Raw genomic sequence first — 23,071 nt, 5'->3', positions numbered from 1 at the left:
GTCGTTGGGTTAAGAGATGTGGGCCCCTGTCACATTTTAACCTAAAATCGTTAACCTAACGGCGTTAATTTTTTTAAAATCAAATAAAACCTACAATGTTAACATGAAGTACGTTTATTCTACTTTTGTAAAAAAAAAATTAAAATGTATTAGTTAGGTGAATTGATTTTTAAAATAGCTTATTTTGGTGAAAAGATCTAAAATTTGCTAAAGAACAACATCAAACGTTAAAGAACAGACTAAAAAGTCTTGAACAACAGCACTCCCAAGTAAAATGGAACATCACGTCTATACAAGAGCATAATTAATTAAACTCAAATGAAAGACTTCACCTCCTTTCTTATGAACCCCCATCAATGTATTTTTATTATAGTATGACGTATCATGCATATGTTAAAAATGACCCTAAAATTCTTAGTATCATTAGTATATTTCCTCTTTGTCTCATAGTAGTCATTACAATTGCTTATATTTCATGTCACTGGCCCCAACTTATTTGAATTGAATCATAATTATTTGTATGGTTACAGTATGCAATTACAAAGAAGTAATGCAATTATCAACCAAGCAATAGGTGACATCATAATGGAGCTATTCACAATTGGATATTCTAAACCACAATTTTGACACATAACATATTAAAATCTCACAGCTAATTTTGTGAGCGGTTGAACTCACAAATATCCACAAATAATAATAAAAACAACCTTACTTTCCTAACAATCAAGAAGAAAATGGCGTGTTACTAAACATATTTTTCAAAAACAATCTACAAGGTTGTATCCAAATTTATAGTTCACAAATTTAATAAAAATAATCCAAAAGAAAGATTGTTACTTCTATAATAAAAAAAAAAACATTATCAAATAAAGAGTTATCACTACAATAAAAATGATGTTTAACAAAAATTAATAGCTTAATTATCGGTAAATATGTATTTTCAGAGGTAATTAGTGTTCTCTATAAATGTCCCTAAAGATTATAACAATATTAAATCTAATGACAATTAATTAATATCGATAAACGCTCTAGCAATTTTTGTTAATGTGTATATTTATTATCATAAATTTTTTTTTTGTTATAGTGTATGTTGGATATTTGTTTGTTTCGACATTTGTTTGTTTCAAGAAAAGTTGATATCGTATTATGCCCAAAAATAAGGGACAAAGAAATATGACAAATTACTTAACTTGCGACAAAAAAATGGACTTGTTATGTCTATACTAATATTCTACGAAGAGTGCAATGACATACCGATATTTTGTACATGAGAAAAAACAATCAAAATAATATACTAACTATTGCAAGCAAGAGAGCAATCTGTTTGGTTCTTTTAACAACTTCATCATTGGTTTTATATCAGTTATCACATATTTGTTGTTGTGTGCTATCAAATATACTACAACCCACAAACAACTTTCTCAAAAAGTATATGAAAAAACATCTAGTAAAGGACAAAAGAGCCATCATCACTGAAAATTTTAGCAGAGTTAAAAAAAGTCACCAAGATAGTAAATTATAAATGCAATAAATACATGAATCACTATGACTTACAGTAAAAGATTAAGTTTCATGAAATATGAGGAAGAAAACTTTGAGAAATGAAACACACTACATAAGTTCTTTAATTAATTTATTTGAATTCGATTCCCCTATGGAGAAAAAAATTTAGAAATAGTAGTGGCAGAAATAAAATTTTTGTTTACTAAAGAACAAAATGTAGTGGATTCAACCATTTCAACAGCGTTATGAGTTGTGGAATGATAGATGTAAGAGTAGTAATGTCGCATTGCAATAAAAATCAATTTTATTTGTTTATACGAAGAAACCTGTAGAAAGGGATAAAAGAGATATCAATTTTCATTCATGTTTGCTGAAATTTTTAACAGAATTTTAAAAAAGTCACTAAAATAGCAAAAACTTTCTGTCATAATTACATGAATCGATATGATTTATAGTAAAGATTAAGTTCCATGAAATAGGAGGAAGAAAACTTTGAGGAATGAAACAAACTTCATAAAAAGTTCAATTAATGTATTTGAATTCGATTACCCTACAACGGAAAAACACCTACAAATAATAGTGTCATGAATAGACAATAAATGGTAGTGTGAACAAATGCTTATTGTGCCTTATTGAAAATGTCACAACTCTTTAGAAAAGTTACAACCTTTAGGAAAAGTCACAACCTTTTATAAAAGTCATAATATTTCATTAAAGTCGCTATTTTTCATAAAAATCACAACTTTTCAAAAAAATTACAACTTTTAATAAAAAATCACAACTTTTCATAAATTTCACAACTTTTCATGAATGGGGAAGACTAGTTTTATAAATAAATAAATTAAAAGAAAATTATAATTTGTGATGGCATCATGTAGACGAGCCTAAAGTTTTCTTTATATATATATATATATATATATATATATATGATGTTTGACGCAATTCACAAAAAAAAAGTGTTTAATATATATAATCATTTTAAAAAAGAAAGGCAAGTTTGATTCAAACTGAGTTAATGGTAAAATATATACTTTTAAACTATCACTTTTTTAAGAGTTTCATACCTTAATTATTACTCAATTTTGTGTTAAAACACACATTAATGTTTAGTTGATCTAAGTAACACACGGCTATTGTCAATTGGAAACAAAACTTCATGTCAAGGTGCGTACTAATAGTAAAAGTATAGATAGGTAAATAGAACAGTGATTGTTGAATAGTTATGTGTGTTTTTGAACCATTAATTCAACTATTTTACTTCTTTCATAATGTTTTAATAGGTAAAAACATGCTTAAAAAGAAACTTATAATGTATAAAAAGTTAAATAAATTACTTGTTTGGTCTTTGGTTTAGTAGTTGTTTACTTGTTTTGTATCAATCTTGGCCACTTACAATATGAGCAACAGAAGAAAAAAGTGACATTTTCATATCTCTTGTTGAAAAACATTTAAAATTCAGTTTCTCTTATTCAGCTGCACGTTGAGCTAAGAATGAAACGCGAGCCCTTTAATCGCCCAAGCCAGTTGCCACAACACCCATTTCTCTATCACCATTCACCAGCAAGCTTATCAATCTTTCAAAGTTGTTACGGCTGGCTAACTTTGTACAGAAGCTGTCGCAGATCAAACCTTATGTTGTCTTTGGGTGAATAACGTAACTCTGCAAGACAATAAACATTATATGCATTCTCTGATAAACAATCTTATGTAGAAACCTACATAGTTGACATCAAACTTGCTTGGGATTGAGGCGTAAATGATGATGATGATGATGCTTCTCTAATGAAAGTATGAAACACAGAACAAAAGCATTACACTGTCTAAATCCTCTATACTGGCGCTGACTACTTGGCTTTAAGGTACATGTATATGGGAACGAGTAGGCATTCAGTACGGGTGCTTACTCTCCAGAGTGACTCGAACCACTTGAGCAAGCCTCCTTTGTCCGTCTATTGATGGAATGGAATAGTACTTAAAGAGGTACTTCACTTTGTCAGCCACCTCTGCACGCGTCAACTTTGTGCCCAATCTGTAACTGCAATATGATTTAGTAAGTTGTCAAGGACTACGAAACCTGTGGAAGAAATGATCCTACAGCAAATCTGCTTCCAAAGACTTACAGAATGAGAGGACAAACCTTAAACATTGATACGGACAGCGAAAAATCTTCCACAACCTTCCATACACTGAAAGTTCATCATAGGTCATACCCTTATCCATTTCATACAGTTGTTTCACAAATATTGTAATGCAGAATGAGAACACTCCATAGTGAAGGATAAGAAAATACTAGAAACAGGAAACAATGATCACCCGCAAGACTAGAAAAGGCATTAGAAACTGAAAATAAGCAGTACACTGAATCAATACCTGACTATAATTTGAACGTATAGGTTCCACTTCGGCAGTAGGTGTTGCAGCTACAATCTTTGTCGAGAATGAGTAACAAAGATGAATGGCAAACCATTTCAGAAATGTTCGAACATCCATATACTGATGCTTCTAATTGGATATCTATATCTGCTGAACTACAATCATACAGCAAATATAGACAGTTATCACCTGAATAAGTGTTCAGAAAAAAAAGAGAGAGATGCACTAATATACAATTCAATCTGTTATCTGTTTATCAACATGCTCTACAAGCACATAAGATCAAAATACAAGGAGAGTTCAAGCAAGCTGCAAAAAAATTCAAACAGTAATAGCTAGGTGGCCCAAAAATCATCTGTTGACTGGATTCAACAAAAAAATTCTTCTACCTTTGTTAAGTAACCACACAATCCTTCATCCATCCACATTGGAGCAACTCAAAACTAGATAAAAACCAGGTTTGTTATGAAGCCACGGTAGCAGAGATGCTAACATGAACGCTAAGACCATTCAGACGTGAGCTTGAATGTTTTGCTACCCTGACGGGTTGTTTGGTATAGGGGATGGGACCAAGTGATCCCATGGGATTAGTAATCATAAATAGTGGGATACTAACTAATACATGTTCAATGTCTGATTACCCATCTACCTACAAAGAAATAATCAGGTTAAAATTGCACTGTGAAACAATTACTTGGTCTTTATTTCAGAAATGGTTTTTCTTGGTCCAACCAACAATTAGTTGGCCAAACAATATGGGGATAAAGGTTTCAGCTCCCGCATAAAGCAAATGATTAGATAAGAGTAAAATTTATCACACACTATTACCTTGTAGTGTGGACTTTCGAGTGAGTATTTGAAACATAAAATTTAGTGAAGATCACTCCATAGATGCTAACATTAAAGAGGCCAGGATCTATCTCATCAGACAACACCTTTGCCCCATTTTTTGTGGCTTCTGGACCATCACACACATAAACAACACTGTTTGGCTCAATAATCAATTCAAACAAATCTTTTTAATCCAAACATAGAGAGTTCTGATAGAACAGTGTCTTCGTATTCTCCAGAAGTGAGGAAACCCTTGGGACTTCTCCGCTGAAGGTGATATCTACAATAGAAAAGGCATGAAATCTTATAGCAGATCATTTTTTTATGACAAGGGAAACCCGCAGCCGTTACCCTTTGGATGGGCATTAGGGTAAAACTCTCACTCCTATGCAATAGCTCACAAACCACAAAGAAGAGGTAACTCGCACTAGTCAAACCGTGCAACGAGCTCGACCCATAAGGCAAACCCTTTGCGTCCGATGGCAAGGGGTTTCAAACTTGAGACCTCCAACATGGATGTCCCAAGCCCAAACCACTGGGCCACCCCGAAGGGTAAATCTTATAGTAGATCATCTGCTTACTATTGAAGATGATCATTCTCTTTCTAATTTCATCCGCCAGTAGAAGTAAAAAAGTTGCACAGTTTAAACCCTTAAAGTTACAGATCAAAGGTGTCATTGGACTCTAGGGGAATTATTCACTTCTTGGAATTCTAATGAGTCCTTGATATTAGAGAATGAATGTCATTTAAGAACAAAATCTAAGTAGGGTTGACCCCTAGAATTCATGAGGTTGGTTGTCAGCTTTTGTTTAGCACAGTGTTTTGGATGGCGAAAGGCGACAAACAGAGACAAGGGTCTGACTCGCCTCGCCTCGCCTCTCGCCAAAGTTGCCGTGGTGATCACCTTTGAGAACACCGGTTTAGCAGGCAGTAGCACAACAGGTCTAACCGAGATTTCATGATGACCAAATTCTCATCTTTGCAGTGTTCAAATTTTCTACATGTATTAAGATTACTAAAAGGGCACTCAATTCTGAACCAGAAATATGCTGCCCAAGGCAAGACAAGAAAAAAGTCATTTGCAAATTGAAAATGAGCAAAGCAACTTTAAAGGAGTAAATTACTACTTCAGTTGTAATTACAGAACACCTTTACATCAGAATAGAAAATCTGATAAAGGAGAAAATAATGGCACTTTGCTGCAAAAACAGTATAAACAGTATAGCAATGTGCTCAGCAAATTCTTTGCTTCCCGTTGGAAACTAACCATCAGTGTAATTGCCAATTCAAATGCCATCAGCTTTTACCTGTTCATCGCCATTTGCAATTTCTGTGTTGACATCACTGGTGCGTAAACTACAGGGAAAACAAAGCTAAGTTCGGTTTATTTTTACCTTTAACAATAAGGTAGACAATCTGACCAGCTCAACGCAATTTATCAGTCAGAATAGCGTAAATGAAGACAGGGTACATGTATTACAGATAGGAAATACCATACCAATAAAAATGCTTGCCAGCTCTAAGAACACTATAGACGGAAAATAGCTGATGTGTAGCGGAAACCTGACCACTTATGTGACAAATCAAGGATCCACTCAAAATTTCGCCATACTGTAGCATTTTCAGTTTAGCTACACCATGGAAAGTTCAATCCCAAAATTATATAAGCGAGACCATTCTTTAGTAACTAGTTCATTTTAACAAAGCATACCTCCACAGTTATCATGTTTTCTCGGGAACAATTCATCGAATACGAATCCAGTTAATAATTTGAGTAATCAAACAGCAGCAGTAAGTATCATTTTTTTCACTGAATGATGCTGTTGGTTCATGTAGGAAACTACCAAAGGTTCAAGCGACTACACGTATAGGGAACATAATCACTGCATTTTCATTCTTCTCAGCAACTACAACGAAACATATTTACATGACAGCAATGTGATTACTACCTACAAAAACATGAAAATAGCTAGAACTGAACAATATTAATGTTTAGAAGGGAAGAGAATCCAATAAACCTTTTACTACAAGATGTCACATTGAAAAACTATAGCAACAAGGAAGGAACTATCAGCACCACCAGACACTGGAAACAAAAATCCAGATGCACCACTTACTCTTAGATAATCCCATAGCCAGCAAGAGGTCCAAGTGCTATTTCCTCCTCGTATCTAATCTGGAAACAGAAAGCAATTCACTAACCAAACGTAATTAAGAAATGCTGAATACACCAGACAGTATTAAAGGGGAAGTAAGAACTATTATCACTTGATATACAATGATAAAGCGAAATACAAAAAAGACTTGATAAACTCAAATACACCAAATTAGAACCAACAAAGCAAAACGGATAATTCTTTTACACTCTTGGTTTGGTTTTGATATGTAACTTTAAAATCTGTTAAAAATTGGTTCGCTTTTTGGTTAGGAAAAAAGTATGATCACCAAAACTATGCACATTTCCCATTAAAATGAAATTTGAAAAATTAGTACATTTTCACACAACTTAATAAAAGTTCATTTTAGAAAACATTGAGTTCACCACTCTAGATTCTATACATAACTACTTTTCACCAAAGCTTAGTAATACAGAGTGACTTGGGAAAGATAGATTCCTCAAACTACAACTAGATCCAACAAAACCGAATAAAGTGAATACATTTTCGTAGACTGAGTTGGCTAAGTGTAGGCATACCATCACCATAATCTAAGCAACTTTACAAAGGAGGGAAAAACTCAAATGGTAATTTAGTGTCTCTCTACTTCTTTTCTGATGCCAACTTATCTTTTAAAACATCAAGTAGTATTTCAATCATGAGAAACCTTGATGATGATATAATTGACTTGTGGCAAGGCAAAACAAACTGTCTTCCATCTCAAATGAAAAATTACCATATTATTGTTATGCAATCTGTATTTTAAACAATACTAATGATAACGAAAATTTTGCAGAAAGAGTAAATTTACCAAAGTTTAAATCACTAGGTCAAGAGCAGATATTCCTTAAACAAAAAACTAAAATCTGTAAAATGTACTAGAATCTGTATGAAACAGAATGGAAAGAAAAATCGAGCCCACTCCCCTCTAGTATCCGAGGTCAACGAGTTGAGTAACGTACCAGAATCTGTATGAAACAGAATGGAAAGAAAATTAAGGCCACTCCCCTCTAGTATCCAAGGTCAACGAGTCACTCACGGCAGTAAAGTACACGAATAAAATTGACCATTCATGAACGGTGAAAAATTCAAATAAAACAGAAAAGTGTTTTAAATAAAACGGGTCGCGCAGATCTTTCCATAGATCATTTTTCAAAGCTAAAGTCAAGCAAGCGACGACTACGACGCAATTTTTAACCCTTATATATATTTAACTGAAGTGTTTCTCTATTTATATTTTTTACTAAAGTAGAACTTTTCAAGTTACCCAACAATTATATTATCAATAGGTCTTGTTACTCCACAACAAAACCAAAAATTCATATGTGCAAAGTAACAACAGTTACTACTACTACGCCTCAGTACAAAATCTAGTTGGGGTTGGTTAATTGACAAGTTATACACCAATTTCACTTGTCAGCCCACTGCAACCCTCCTCCTTTATTCAAGCTTGAAACTGTCAATTTGAGCTAGCTCACACACTGGTGAAATCAATTATTCATTTATTCATATGTGCAAAGTAGTAGATTTGCCCTGATTAATTCACACAATTATTTGACATGTTTGTTAAAGTTATGACGAGTTAAGTTATTTCATCTTTTGTCTTTCATAAAATACATGTTTTAGTTGTGCGGGACTGTAAACTAGTAGCCAAATACCGTGCTTGGTGTGTAAAATTCGATACATAGCAACTAAAATGCTACCAAACACGATTGAAGTTATGCTAAATAGCGTTAGGCTCTTGATTTTTTTTTAAGGGAATTCGAATGTAATAGTCACCAATGTAAGTGTTAACACTGAATTATACAATTGTATATGTATAGCGAATTATACAGTTTTATGTTTGCTATGGAGCGCAATTATGCAAACTTTGCTATAACATACAAATATGAATTTTTTGTTTGCTATATGTGAAAGTTGCCTTAATTTGAATTGAGTCAATCTCAACTCATTCAAGCTTTAACCCATTTTAAGAGAATTCTCAATTAAACCCAATTCAATCTCCAATTTCAATCCATTTTAAAACATTTTATTAAGATATGTTCTTATAGTAAATGTATGAATTATTATCTATTTAACATCTTTTAGGATTTATCAATCCATTTATTACTTTTTTCACAAAAAAAAATCTTAAGCGGAAATTCAAATTGTGATTATAAAAATTAAATATCAATATGTTAAATTATTGAGATTAATCGGGTCAATTGGGTGGGTCAAAATCCAACCCGTTTTTTAGCCCATTTGAGCTCAAAGTAAATTGGGCGGGTCAAGACCCAACCCGATTTCTATTCAACCCATTGTAATATTTCCAGTTTCAACCCAACCCGCCCATTTGACACCCTTAGATAATTGTATATTATTACATATGTATTTGTATATATGCAAGCGAGATTGGTAGAGGGAGGAGAGAGACGACCGACATTGGGAGAGGGAGGAGAGACGAGCGAGAGAAAGCAGAGAGTGAGAGAGATGAACCATATATGTATATCGGTTAATAATTGTATACTATATATATATATATATATTTGTATATCTGGTGAATTATACATATACAAACGTGACTAATTATACAAACTCCAAGTCAGCCCACATAATTAATGTTTAGTGTTAACCGCGAGTGATAACTATAGCAAATTATAGCTATCACTAATAATAAAATAGTATAAATTTACTTAACCACGTAATTTTCTCTTTTAAAATCTTTCTAATTATTTTTGTTCTCTATTATTTCTTATTATTAATAGTATCCCGGGGAATTTTTTTTTGTTTTCCACCAAGCTAAAACAACATGTTGATATCTCAAGTAAATCAAAATCATTATTTAATATAGCTATTTGCTTTACTTTTTTCTTTACAAATAAGAAATTGAAAATTTAGTTACAATTAGAATCCAACTTTCTATCTTCAATCATGAATCCTTTATTCGTTATTCCATTTGGCACGTATTAATTCAATTCAAACATTATATCTCACAATTTCATAATTCAGTTTTACCAAATTAAAAGGAGAATAATATATTATGTCATTATTTCACATTGCCAAAATAAAAATATTCTTTAGAGAAATGTAATTAACCCCATGTCTATTTCTTGGGGTCAATCATTCATTTTGAAAAAAAAAAGAAGAAAAAAAATGACATGACTATTAACTAATCATTGATATAATGCAAGTAGCTAGCATCTTTAGAGGTATAACCTTATCATGTAAATCCACTTATATCTGAATGATGGGCAAAATTTGGAGATTTCAAACTATACTACAAAATATTCTGTTGAATAATTGCTTATACCACCATTTAATATACCACTATAGGTTAGACAAATTTTATTATATTATGTATAATATATGCTTCCAATTACACACATAATTGTCCATCCAATGTGGGTGGACAGCTTTATAATTGTTAGGTCACATAATCCAACTTGTCTTTCTTAATTACTTTGACTACCAAGTGAAGTGGTGTTGCATTTTAGGAATTTTTAACAAAACTAAGCCATTATATAAAACAATTTACCAAAGTAATACATTTTTCTAAAATTTTACAAAACTAGTATAAACGTATTTCATGGTAACGTTTTAGGGTATATTTTTTTAAAAAAAAACTAACAGCATTAGGTTGATATACGTTACTGTAAGTAACGTTTTACTCCTAAAACGTTATTTTCAGTAACGTTTTACTCCTAAAACGTTACTACAAGTAACGTTTTAGGAGTAAAACGTTACTGTGAGTAACGTATATCAATCTGACGCCATCAACTTTTAAAAAATAAAATATATCCTAAAACGTTACTGTGGAATACGTTTATACTAGTTTTGTAAAATTTTAGAAAAACATATTATTTTGGTGAATGGCTTTATATAATGGCTTAGTTTGGTTAAAACCTCTGCATTTTAGTGACATTTATCATTTTATGTCAATTCAAATTGTGGCATACGTAATCTTGTATCGTCAATTAAGCTATAGGCCCAAAATCGACGGACGGTGTTTATTTTATGTCTATTCAGAATCAATCTCAGATATTTATATTTTATGACTTTGAACAATTGAACTATTCGACTAGGTATGCATTTCTTTTTTCTTTAATTTTAATTTATATTCATCATCTCTAATTTTGCTCTTCAAACCGACCCTATCCATCGATTTGAGAAAATGCATCGATTTGCCTTTTTTTTAAAAAATTAAACATTATTTCCCTAGGAGCTCCCACCTTAAAGCTCTCTTAGTGACTCGAACTCACAACTTTCTTTTAAAAAATGGGGTATGCTTACCATCCGAGCAACTTCCTCTTGTCAATTGATTTTTGGTATTTCTTCTATTTCCAATAATTTGATGCTTATTTTTTATAGTATTATTTTTCGAGCCCTGTCATTCTATTTTACTTTTATATATGTGTATGTAATGTAATAAAATACACAAGGTAATTAAGCAACAATTTCATGTGGATATCATGTGCTTGTACAACTATATATACAGCTGTGAGAACCTATCCTAGCCTAGATTATGCTAATTAATTCCAACTAATTAAGGTTGAATGCTTAATCTTCACCCTAATAAATGATTTAACATCCCTAGCTATGGACTTATATTAAGTCTAGGGCCTAGGTATATATGAACATGGAACATACAATCTGTTGGCTATAAACATAATAATAATGGAGTATAAATGAGCATATATAATATGGTCCATAAAATATAAATTATCCATCAAGTGAGTATTAATTAATTAGCAACATACACGGTTTTATTGCTGAATAAAAATTTTTGTCACTAATTCTATTTAATTAGTTATTATCTAGCTATTACGAGTGGTTTGATGATAGATTAGTGACAAAGTTCTTAGGTAATTTTAATATATTTTTTTTAATAGAACTTTTTAGTTCTTGTATGGTTGAGGGTTATAAGAGACAACGGCTCCTTTTGACACGTGTCCTCCAAAAGTTTCCTATTTTAATAACTTTTAATAAGATTGGTATAAAATATGTTGTTTTTTTATATATAAAAAAATTAATTAAATGAAAAATGTCAATATTGGAAAGCTCCTTTCATTTGTGGAATGGAGGTCCTTCTTCTTGACCTAATTTAGATCTCAAATGGGGGGCTTTTACAAAAACGTGCATACGCATAACATATATTAATATATGTGTTTATTAACGTGTATTGAGAGCTTCGAGTTAAAGAAAAGAAAAAATATTATAATATTTATACGTGTGATGAAATTTATAAATATTATAATGTATATAATATTGCACGTATGAAATGATTGATTGTTGATCTAAAACTTCTAATTTGAAGATAGTCGATAATATAATAAATAACATTTTACGTGTAACAATTTTATTGGTTATTACTAATTTTGTTAAGTTGCATGCACCATGCAAATGTATTATGATCAAATGTAGCACTTGGTTGAAAAAAAAGCACAAAGCCACCAGGGTGAAATTATATCTTTTACCAAATGTCAAAATAAAACTTTATTTAGTTAGTGTTTGAACTTTAATCACTAAAAAGTGTTGGATGGATTAATTAATTTCCTCATTTCTCATATTGTGATGGCTTTGCTACCTTAAACATGAAGAAAACTCTTTTTTCTTTCTAAAGAAGTATAGTCGAAATTATTATGAATTTTTTTTTTAATTTTTTTTGTGTGTGTGAAAAGTTGCTGGGAAAGTCTAAAATCACATGCCTAATACATTTCAAAGGAGGAAAGGTGAAGAATATAAAAGACATAAAACAATATGAAAAGGCATATTATATATATATATATATATATATATATATATATAGTAGAGGTTCAATAGAACTAGCTCTGTGAGCATCACGTGTATTTCTTATCATAAATAGATTTTCCTTTTAGGAAAAGGTTTTGAATTGACTAATCTTTTTTTAGTAGGAAAAGGTTTAGAAAGAATATTATAATTTATACATTGATTTATGAAATGATAAATGTTATGAACCAATTATTTATAATAAAAATGACATATAAAAACAAACTTGAGAATGATATTCTGTAAGTTCATTTTTCATTGAGGAGAAATTAAAAAAAAAAAAAAAGATTACCTCGAGATCACAATATAGTGCCATATTTATTGAAATGGATGATGATAATTATAAAGTAGTCCATAATTATAGTGCGTTATGTCTTTAAACAATGGTTGTTTAATGAAGTTTAGAAACATAATGAGCTGGATTAACGAATTTTTAATTACTATCGAAAAAATTTAAAATTTTAAACCATATATACTTCCATTGTTTCATATTATATATTTGACTCACGTTTATTTTAAGAATCTTTTAGTATGAACATATTTTATTTAAGATGAACTTATTAATGATATTTTGAAATTTTATATTTGACTAATATTACTTTATATAGTTTTTTAATATTAATGATAACAAGGAAAAAATATAATTGAAGTAAATGCTTCATTCATCCATTTTTACATATTATTTCTATTAAAAATAAATAATTATTTTTACTTTTACTTATTTAATTTAAATAATTTTTAAAAAATTGTTAGCTTACGTACATTTTACTTAGTTAAATATTAATTATTTCTATATCATTTGTCAATAATATGACTTATATAACAATCATAAATAATATATTAAAATTATTATTTTATTTATTATTTATCAAGAAACGCATCAAGTTAAATATAAGCTAATAAAAATAAAGGAGAAAATATTTTTTTTAAGAAGTGACTCAGATTAATTTGGATCAAGTATAATAAAACGGAGTATTAATTACATTTTATAATTCCCTTTAATTAATGCGTGGATACCATTTATATTCTGTTTGAAGAGATATACTTACCTAATAATCATCTTATCAAAATTGTTTCTCAAAAGCTATTTTTTTAAAAAAAATTACTAATTAAGAATGAATCTGCAATGTGCGATATAAATTTAGTCGTACCTTCAATGTAAGCTTTGAATAGCGAATGAGAAACAAAAATATAATTAAGTGGTAGGGTCCATGCACAAAATGGAGACAAGATAGACACCTCTATCTCTATACTAGTTATCCAGATGAGATGTGAGCCCCATCATCTACTTTTGTTTAGTTATTTGTTGTCTGCATCAACTAAAATTATAATTAAAAAGAAAAAATATACTTATATTAATGAATATTTTGATTTTGTCACGCGAAATTAAGAGACGGAGCATTTGACAAAGGCATTGTATATATCTAGCATACCATTAAAAAGGGAAAAAAAGCTCAAAAATATCATTAAATTTTGTGAAAAGATTCGTTAAAAATTGGCTCATTAATATTATTTTCGATCCATTAAAGAAAAAATTTGTCTATGTCATTAATTATTAACTCAAATAGCGTAGATGAATCAAACTTCTAATTGATGACATATATGAGCCTTTGAATAAAGTGTGATGACATACTTGAATATTTTTTTTTATAAAAATGATGTGGCTGAATCATGATTAACCATACATAAAAAAAACTTCACAAAACCAAAAATTTTTTTAATTAACAAATTATGACATGGATGAACATTTTATCAAATAAAAATAACATGTATAAATCAACATTTAACCGATGACATAAATTAACCTTTTTTCCAAAGTTCGATCACATATCTAGCCTTTTCCTTTTAAAAAAATTAGTCAATATGAAAAAGACTCTGCTATTTGCGTGATTATATATAATATTGATTTGTCATAGTCAAAGAAATATTATTTTTTGATTGGAAGTTATATTGTTGTAGTCAAATCCATAAAGATCATATCTACAAATATTTGATATGTAATTATCGAATAGTTTTGGAGTTAGGATAACAAAAATATAAGTACTTTTTTAATCTTGAATTAGGTTTGGAAGTTGTTGTGTAGCTATTAATGATTAATGCCCAAATACTCTTATCTTTAATCATGGTAAAGAATAACCCATCTTTTCAAAGTAAAGATAATTAATCCTATAGTTTATTTTTCACCTATGATATGCCAATACATAACCCATACTTAATTTAAAGAAGATTTTTAGCATAATATATAGTTTCATACCTAATTTTTTCAACTTTAATTCAATCAATCAGAATAAAAAATGACTAAATAATAAATAATATATCTTAAATAGTGATGTTTCAAGTGGTTATCTACGCATTTTTTTCAGATCTGGTTAAGAATAAATGATCACGTCAATTTTACTATCTCTCTTAATAGTAAAATCTTCGGAATTTATTCTATACCAAATTACCGAAAAAGAAAAGCATTTAGTATAAATTCATATCATCAAATGTGCGGTGGATAAACTCGTTCCATAAAGGATTGAAAGGTATTTAACATTCATAAGTAATTAATTAGTGAGGCCCTAGCAAGATAATTAACATTATTATCTCTAATCAAATAATTGAGGAAGAAACACAGCTAACCATCCATAGTTGTGTTGTAAAGATTTCAATTAAGTACCTAACTAATACTCCTACTAATCAACTTAATTAAATAAGTTTAATTAGACAAGTTTGTCAGTTAATCAATCACTAAGCATTTCCTTTTTTCACGTGATTCTTTAATTTTTTATTTAATTAAACCATCCACTTGTGTCAATAATTTTGATTATTTTAAGTTCATAGTACAACATTGATTTTTGTGCATGATGGAACCAAATCACGTTAGTATTGATCCAAGTTTAATTAATTAGTACTAATTATTATTAATTATATTAATTAAAGTCAAATTTTATCTTCAGAAAAAAATAATGTTATCTCTTGGTAATGGTAGGTGGGCCTCTTTAATTAACTTGCTTCTTTGACCATTTTTAACGGAAACTTACGTAAATATACCGTAATAGATAAATATATATTATTTCTAGTAATAATATTTTTTTTATTTGATTAATTCTAATTCATTTATAATATAAGTTTAATTTATATTACAAAGAATAATTTTCTATGCACATATAATACAAATTTTAATGATAGATAATTCATTTATCACATTTTTAAATACACTTTTAATACAATGTGTCAAATTTTTACCAAACAAACATAATATATTTTAAAAAACAATTATAAAATATATTGCATATATAATTCACTTTTAATACATATTATAGCTTTAACATAATATTGCTATAAATAGTGATAAATAAAAAATATTACTAAAATCAGTAATTATTTTTTAAAATATACCAATTTATGTAATTTTTTCCATTTTTAAACTATTCCATTCACCGACTAATAAGAAAACTTACTGAAATTAGCTTCTAATAGTTCGCTTTTCGAGAGTCAATATTAAAGTATACTTTCAAGTTTTTGAATTGTAATGCAGGAAAAATTACTTGAATATATTTCTCATTTGTAATGAGATTGCTATTTTTTTTTTGTTATCGATAGAATATTATCCGCCCTGTCAAATAGAACAAAAGGAGATAATGGAAGAGAGAAGGAAAAAAAGCAAAGGATTAACAAATCTAATTGGGGAGAATGATTGACACGTAAATTATCTTCAACAGATGAAAAAAAAATTCAAACAGTTTAAACCTAATCCAAAAATGGATCCTAATCGAAAGACGTTAAGGACTAAGGACAAGTGAAATAAAAAAAGCGATTGGCTCTATGTGTAAAACGTTATATAACTAGAGTATACATAAAAGAATAAAAATTTATAAATTTAATTTTTTTTTGAATTCTTAAATAAAATTTTATACATAAATTTCATTATTTTCTCGTGCTGGTAATTGCAATTTGCGTCCAAACAAATACGTGTCTGACAAATAAAATATGATGTTAATTAAGAGTAATCTCTTTCCCAAAACAAAAGTTCGACAAGACAAGTGCCCTCAAAGTCAAACTTGATAGCTCCAATTATCTTAGCTAAATATGTAATTAAATTACTTAATTAGCTTTCAGTATTAATACCGTACTTAAATTTCCAAGTCTTTTTGACAAATAAAACGCACTTCTTTCACTTTATATTAGTTGATTTTCTTTTTATATACATATTAAGAACTCATAAATAAAAAGATAATTTTCCTAATTCATCTTTTAAATAGCTTTTTGAAAAATTCGTAAATAAATGTAAACACTTTCAAAGAAAATTAATTGCAATGATAGTATGAAAAAAATTTATAAAAAAAATTTAATTGATATTTTTTTAGTTTAGTAAGATGATCAATTAATATGAGATAACTATTTTTAGTAAGATAATTAACTAATACGAGACGAAAGGAAATATACACTTCAATCAAATCACGAGAGAAGTGAGAACTATGATATCCTAACTTCAATTTTTGTAGTACAAACAAAATTATTACTATCTGATTTCTTCTCATCTATTTTAATTTTGATAAATAGATTTTTTTATACTTATTACTAGAAAAAAATATAAATATCTCGTGAATTAGTTAGGAAAAAATAAATATTATTCACTTATGTTATGAGAGCTTGATAAGAAATTAAAAATGTTACCCATATTCATACGCCATATTTGTTCTTTAAGTCCATTTCATTGACGAATATTTAATTACACTTAATATTATACATATACCGAGTGTTACTTATTTGACAAAGTTTATAAAAGTATATTTTTTTTAAGAATAATTTTTAGGTGGAAAAGAAAATTAGTTATAGTGGAGATATCAATATTGAATATCCAAATAAATGAATGAAAATTGAGTATTATGGATAGGCCCATCCACATAAAAAATGGTATGCCCCTTTATTCTATATGAGTTGGTTGAAACTTCCCATAGAAATCAGACTCAGCTCCACACCGAAGATTCGGATAAACCGTCGAGTTGTCGCCACGTGTTACTCTCAACTTTCAATAATTATTAGTGGGGAAGATTACTAGTTCATATTTAACACCTTATTTGACCGGCTGTTTTTGGAAATCTCAGTGACACATTTATATTATACTAAGGTTCTATTATTTTCTTGAACTTATTTTATAAGTAATTTTATATTCCTCTTCGACCTACGTCACACTATCTTGTGGGTCCAAACTAGTGCACGTAGATCAAAAAGGGGTAAAAAATTATTAATAAAACAAATTCAGGAAGATTATAGGACATTTATATAATATAAGTGTGTCTATGAGATTTCGAGCATAGGTTGAGGGGGTATTTATGCATTTTCCTGTCATTAATTAATTTAAATACAAAATTTATATTGATTTATATCTAAATTTTATTACATTATATTAATTTAATTCATAATATTAGATAACGATGAAATGATTGATTTGATGTGATCATATATTTATTATAATATTTTTTGTAATACAATATTATGATGTGGTCCTTATCACCATCACATATGTCTCACCCATTCTATATAATTCCACATCTCTATACAAACTCCGTTCCGCTTTATTCGCTTATTTCTTCCTTTCAATTTCAATAGGTGTGTACGGTTTTCAATTGACGAAGTGTATGTTTAGTCATCAACACTTTGTATAAATTGATTTTTTTATTGATTCGTGGAATCTTCCAGAACGATGTCGAGCGTTTGCAGTGATAAGTCGTCGTCGACGCCGGCGGTTACCGGCGGCGGTTTTGGAGGAGAAATCATGTTGTTTGGTGTGAGAGTAAAAGTGGATCCTATGAGGAAGAGCGTGAGTCTGAACGATCTTTCACAGTACGAGCAACCGAATGCTAACAACAACAACGGCGGCGGTGATAACAATGAATCCTCTAAAGTGGCGCAGGATGAAGGTTATGCCTCTGCAGATGACGCGGTTCAACATCAGTCCAACAGTGGTCGCGAGCGTAAGAGAGGTGAGATCTCCGATCCTCTTCTTCTATTTTTTTGTTGCTAATCGGCGTGTTTTTATGATCGTCTTCATTTTTCATTCGATTCGGTTATTTCTGTCAGTGCTTAGTCAATTAATGTCTACTCTGAGTCAAGTTTCTATTAGATTCATCGATCGTTTTCTCTGTTATGCACAAATTATTGAGTTATACTCTCCTATCCTAATTTGTTTTGTACAGAGTCAAATTCATAGTTTTATCACGTGATTTATATGTAATTGTTTGAAATTAATTCCAAAAATGATGACCGAATTTATAGATTTTTTTTTGGATTCTGTAGAAGGGAACTCGTTTTCCCTCTGTCTAGATTTCAGGACCATAAATATGGTTTTGATCTAACCTGCTTAGCTTTGAATACATAAAAATTGATTTCTGATGAAGTAGGGTTGATTTTATTTGTATTAGGAGTTCCGTGGACAGAGGAAGAGCATAAGTTATTCCTTTTAGGATTGCAGAAAGTTGGAAAAGGAGACTGGAGAGGAATCTCTCGTAACTTCGTAAAGACTCGCACACCGACACAGGTCGCAAGTCATGCTCAGAAATACTTCCTCCGGCGAAGCAACCTCAACCGTCGCCGCCGTCGATCTAGCCTCTTTGATATCACCACTGACTCGGTATTCATTTTTTCTTCATGTCTTCCGTTCATCAAACTTGTTTCTCACCCTTATTGTTAATCGAGTGAAATCAAACAATTTCTTTGAATTACTACAATTATATTTCTCTCATTTTGCCATTTATTGGTGAAGTTCCTTTGAGTAGGTGGTAATTGATTGTGTATAGAGATAGAAAATTAGATGGTTTGATTTTAATACTTCGATCTTATCACTCTTTAACAGAAGGAGTAGTAATTTGATTCTTTCATTGTTCTTGTTTTGAATTGATATTGGTGCTGGGTTTTTGTTGTTATTCTTGTGTGTCTTTTCTCTAAAAGATTCTTTTTCATTGGTGTCAAGTTCTTTGTTTATATTTGCCTTCTGAAAAAGATAAAAATATTGAATTCTGATGAATACAAACTGCCACTTGGATATTTTGTTTTTCAGATTTTCCATTTCTAAGGTTCTCTTTTTATGACAAACAGGTATCAGTAATGCCAATAGAAGAGGTGGAAAATAAGCAAGAAATCCCAGTTCCAGCACCAGCAACATTACCTACTGTAGAAACTACCAAAACCAATGCATTTCTGGTGGCACCGGCTGTTGCTCCTATCATATTTCCAGTACAGGTTAACAAGTCAAGAGAGAATCCAACTCTGTTTCGACATGATCATGGGAATTCATCGATGCTAGTTGGTCCTGTTCCTATGTTTTCAATGCCTAATCCATCAAAAGCGATTGACCTTAACGCCAACCACAACTCAACAATCGAGCCATCGTCTTTGTCACTGAGATTATCATTGTCACTTGATCAGGGACAAGCATCATCTACTAGACACTCGGCATATAATGTGATGTCAAGTTTCAGTAATGGAGAAAGCATCATCCGTGTGGCATGAGAGAGATCAAAGGATCTCTGGAGAAAAAAAAAAAAGAAGAAAAAACTAGGACAAAGAGTGAGTAAGCTGGGTTCATAATTATATTAATCTTATATATTGAGGAAAAGTTTATGTAAGGAGATATCCATATGTGATTAATTGACTAGACTTTTGGTCCTGATTTGTACAGACCAGAAATATGTCATGCTTTGTGGTACCTATTTAATGCTACTCTTATTTATAACATCAAAATCCCTGCTACTAAAGTAGTTTTCCATGGAAAAACACAATTGAAGATACCATCTTTGATGAAGAGGTGGTCCTATAGATATGTATGTGGGTGGTTGTATGAGCTGACCATGTGATAACATTAACCAAATCCTGATTGGGTGCATGTGTTAGGCAGCAATTATGATTTTCTTGATTCCTAGTGTATGGGTTGTAAGGACGGTGGAGCATTCCTCTAATTGGTTGCTTGCTTCTTTTTGCGCTCTTTTCTTGTTTGGATTCTACTTGGATAACCTTTTTTTCTAGGGCTGCCAATTGTTTTGCCTAAGACACATGGAAATCGATCCTTATGGGACAGGTCATTAGATCATTTTTAACAAAATTAAAGTTTTTTTTTTTCAAAAATAAATGGAGTACTAGACACGTTTTCAAAAATAAAATAAAATTTGATTTGACATGATAGAGTAATTAAAAAATCAATTTGATATACATTTTATAAAATAATTGATCGAATCGAGCCATTTTACACAGACATGATAAAGCCTTTTTTATACTTATTGTCAAGTGAGTTGAAACATCAATCTATTGAGTCGACAATGCTGCTTATGAGTTAGTTAATAGTGAAATTGAAATATTTTGGTAACGATAAACAAACAAACAAACAAAAAAAAAATCTTTTGAGTAGTGGTTTCAGTATTATTGGTCCCTATCGTTGTGCATTTGTGGCCAATGAAGCTGGAAATTCTAATTTTACACACACACAAAAAAATTAATAATAATAAGGTGATCGATTTTTATTTATTTAAAAAACTTGAAGCTAATTACTCAACATAAACAGTAACACTAACACGTACAAGTTAACTCGGATATCATCAATTATTTTAAAAAATATGGTTTGTTGTGGAAATGCAATTACATATTGGAAGGTTGAATTAGAGATCGTCACGTTTACACGCAATAAATTAGGTTCTCTATTTGAGACCAACAGATAAGGTGAGGATATGTAGGGTGAAAGAAAGATATTCCCATTTTTTCTTCAAAAATATTCTCTTGCCACTAGACCACATATATGCATTTATTCCCTCTAAGGAAACTTTTATTTACTTCGATAATGTGCTTTTTATAAAGACAATTCTATTTATGACGAAATTTCTAAAGGAATAGTTACCGACTAAATAAAAGTAAAGAATACATCAAATGAAAGTTCAATCCCACAAGAATTTACAGGATTTTGGTGAATTGCATATAATACAAATATCTAAGTTATACGTTAAAGAAAATATCTAAAAAAGTGATCGTTAAGAGGAAAACTAGGATAAGGTCAAATATGATAGTGTCTAAAGGATGTTAATCAAGAACCGACCCCATCTCAATTGCTACTACACTGTTATAAACCTCCATGTCATAATTGCAAGAATAATATAGCTAAAAACAGAACACAGTGGGACCTATATAAATAAGCAAAACCAACTTTATGGAGTCTGAATATTCTATGTAGAAACTTATAGTATGTAAATAACAAAATAAGTGCAAGAACATAGAAATTTATAGTTTTGGAGAACTTAATTCATCTAAATGACAACTTGTTTAATATCAGGATGAGATATGCTTGAATAAAATGGATATGATTCATATAACCGATTCCAACTAGATTCATATAACAAACTCATATTACAGACAGAAGATCAATATCAAGATGTAAGCTTCTTATGTACAAAAGCCTTCAGTAGACAAAGCCCAAAGGGACACAAAAGGAGAAGTTTCTTCATCACTATGGCACTAATCATAAGCTTGTTCTCAAGAGAAGCAAAACATATTATCCAAGATAGACGAACACAATTATTCTACGCGAAGTAGTAGAAGATGGAAACAAACACATGGTTAGATGCACAAAATATGACTACACGAAACGAGGTGGAGGTGGAATGATGAATGCAGAAAAATTCACTGCCTCGTTTGAATCATGACGATTCTTCTCATGCACTCTTCTAATGTAATCAGAGGCCCTACCATCTACACACTTATCATTAACTGCATACAAGGAGGATTTACCATTTTCAGTTGGCTCAATCAAGTAGGCAACCGGTTTTTTGACATTCACCGGCTCCTGTGACCTTAAGCTCTCAGGGAATTGTGCTGTTGGTGATCCTTTGATGAATGTTGCAGGAATTTTACCGCCTGGTGATGGTTCTGTTGCGATTCCAAGACTCATCCTGGCAATAGAGAATGACGATAGCCGGATGACATTTGTTACCATCTTCATTGACTTCTCACAGAGGGAGTTGTTGCTTCTGCTTTTGTTCTTCATGGCAAATGCTACAACTTCTTAACTGCCAAACACTTTCAAGAACAGAGAAGGTGATTGCATATATGACAAGCCAACGACGATGGATATATATAAAGATAAAGAGTATAACCTCAGCTGATTTCTCATTTGTGTTGTTAAAAAAAAGACAGAATCTCCCTTAAGTTTCATCCATCCTAACAGTAACTTTATTAGTGCTAAATCCTTTTCTCAGTCATGCAATAAGATGTTTTCTCTATTTTCTATATGTCCAAATGGAACTCAGAAGAATAAAAGGAATATATGCTGCTTATCTTTCTAGTATCTATAAGCAATATTAGACTTTTGGGACACTGTCACAAGAGCTAACCCTTAAAGAAACAATATCTCATGATCATATAAGCTATCCACGTGATTAACGAGTCTCCCCTCCCCGCTCTCCCCCCCCCCCCCCCC

The 23,071-nt window shown here is 30.6% G+C and overlaps 2 protein-coding genes across 3 annotated transcripts; one reads left to right on the top strand and one right to left on the bottom strand.

Moving 5' to 3' along the window:
* Positions 1 to 2,852: 2,852 nt before the first annotated feature.
* LOC114077565 (glutamine-dependent NAD(+) synthetase-like) lies at positions 2,853 to 6,953 on the bottom strand. 2 transcript variants are annotated; one of them, XR_003578895.1, is made up of 4 exons: positions 3,874 to 6,953; positions 3,641 to 3,689; positions 3,408 to 3,538; positions 2,853 to 3,163 (listed from the first exon to the last, which is right to left on the bottom strand). XR_003578895.1 is itself a non-coding variant. In XM_027917723.1 (3 exons), the coding sequence occupies exons 1-3, from the start codon at positions 3,721 to 3,723 to the stop codon at positions 3,090 to 3,092; spliced, it is 288 nt and encodes a 95-aa protein (XP_027773524.1). In that variant the 5' UTR covers positions 3,724 to 6,953; the 3' UTR covers positions 2,853 to 3,089. The 2 variants fall into 2 exon arrangements, 1 of the variants encoding a protein (XP_027773524.1); XM_027917723.1 differs by having other exon boundaries at positions 3,641 to 6,953.
* Positions 6,954 to 18,170: 11,217 nt separating this feature from the next.
* Positions 18,171 to 20,388, top strand: LOC107023103 (transcription factor MYB1R1). The gene is made up of 3 exons (XM_015223660.2): positions 18,171 to 18,599; positions 19,038 to 19,246; positions 19,711 to 20,388. Exons 1-3 carry the CDS (start codon positions 18,320 to 18,322, stop codon positions 20,122 to 20,124), a joined length of 903 nt encoding a protein of 300 aa, XP_015079146.1. The 5' UTR covers positions 18,171 to 18,319; the 3' UTR covers positions 20,125 to 20,388.
* The last annotated feature ends 2,683 nt before the right edge of the window (positions 20,389 to 23,071 follow it).

This window comes from Solanum pennellii, chromosome 6 (genome assembly GCF_001406875.1).
Source record: "Solanum pennellii chromosome 6, SPENNV200".
NCBI classification, from domain to species: Eukaryota; Viridiplantae; Streptophyta; class Magnoliopsida; order Solanales; family Solanaceae; genus Solanum; species Solanum pennellii.
The sequence above is the reverse complement of the archived record's forward strand: the minus strand, read 5'-3'. Positions and strand labels throughout refer to the sequence as shown.

What these genes read in the sequence shown, in the direction of transcription:
- LOC107023103 (XM_015223660.2), top strand. Translation starts at nt 18,320, where the DNA reads ATGTCGAGCGTTTGCAGTGATAAGTCGTCGTCGACGCCGGCGGTTACC. An exon ending in TGGTCGCGAGCGTAAGAGAG is followed by an intron (nt 18,600 to 19,037) that starts GTGAGATCTCCG and finishes TATTTGTATTAG; the next exon opens with GAGTTCCGTGGACAGAGGAA. An exon ending in TTGATATCACCACTGACTCG is followed by an intron (nt 19,247 to 19,710) that starts GTATTCATTTTT and finishes TATGACAAACAG; the next exon opens with GTATCAGTAATGCCAATAGA.
- LOC114077565 (XM_027917723.1), bottom strand. Translation starts at nt 3,723, where the DNA reads ATGGATAAGGGTATGACCTATGATGAACTTTCAGTGTATGGAAGGTTG. An exon ending in TGTCCGTATCAATGTTTAAG is followed by an intron (nt 3,539 to 3,640) that starts GTTTGTCCTCTC and finishes ATCATATTGCAG; the next exon opens with TTACAGATTGGGCACAAAGT. An exon ending in GGTTCGAGTCACTCTGGAGA is followed by an intron (nt 3,164 to 3,407) that starts GTAAGCACCCGT and finishes ATTGTCTTGCAG; the next exon opens with AGTTACGTTATTCACCCAAA.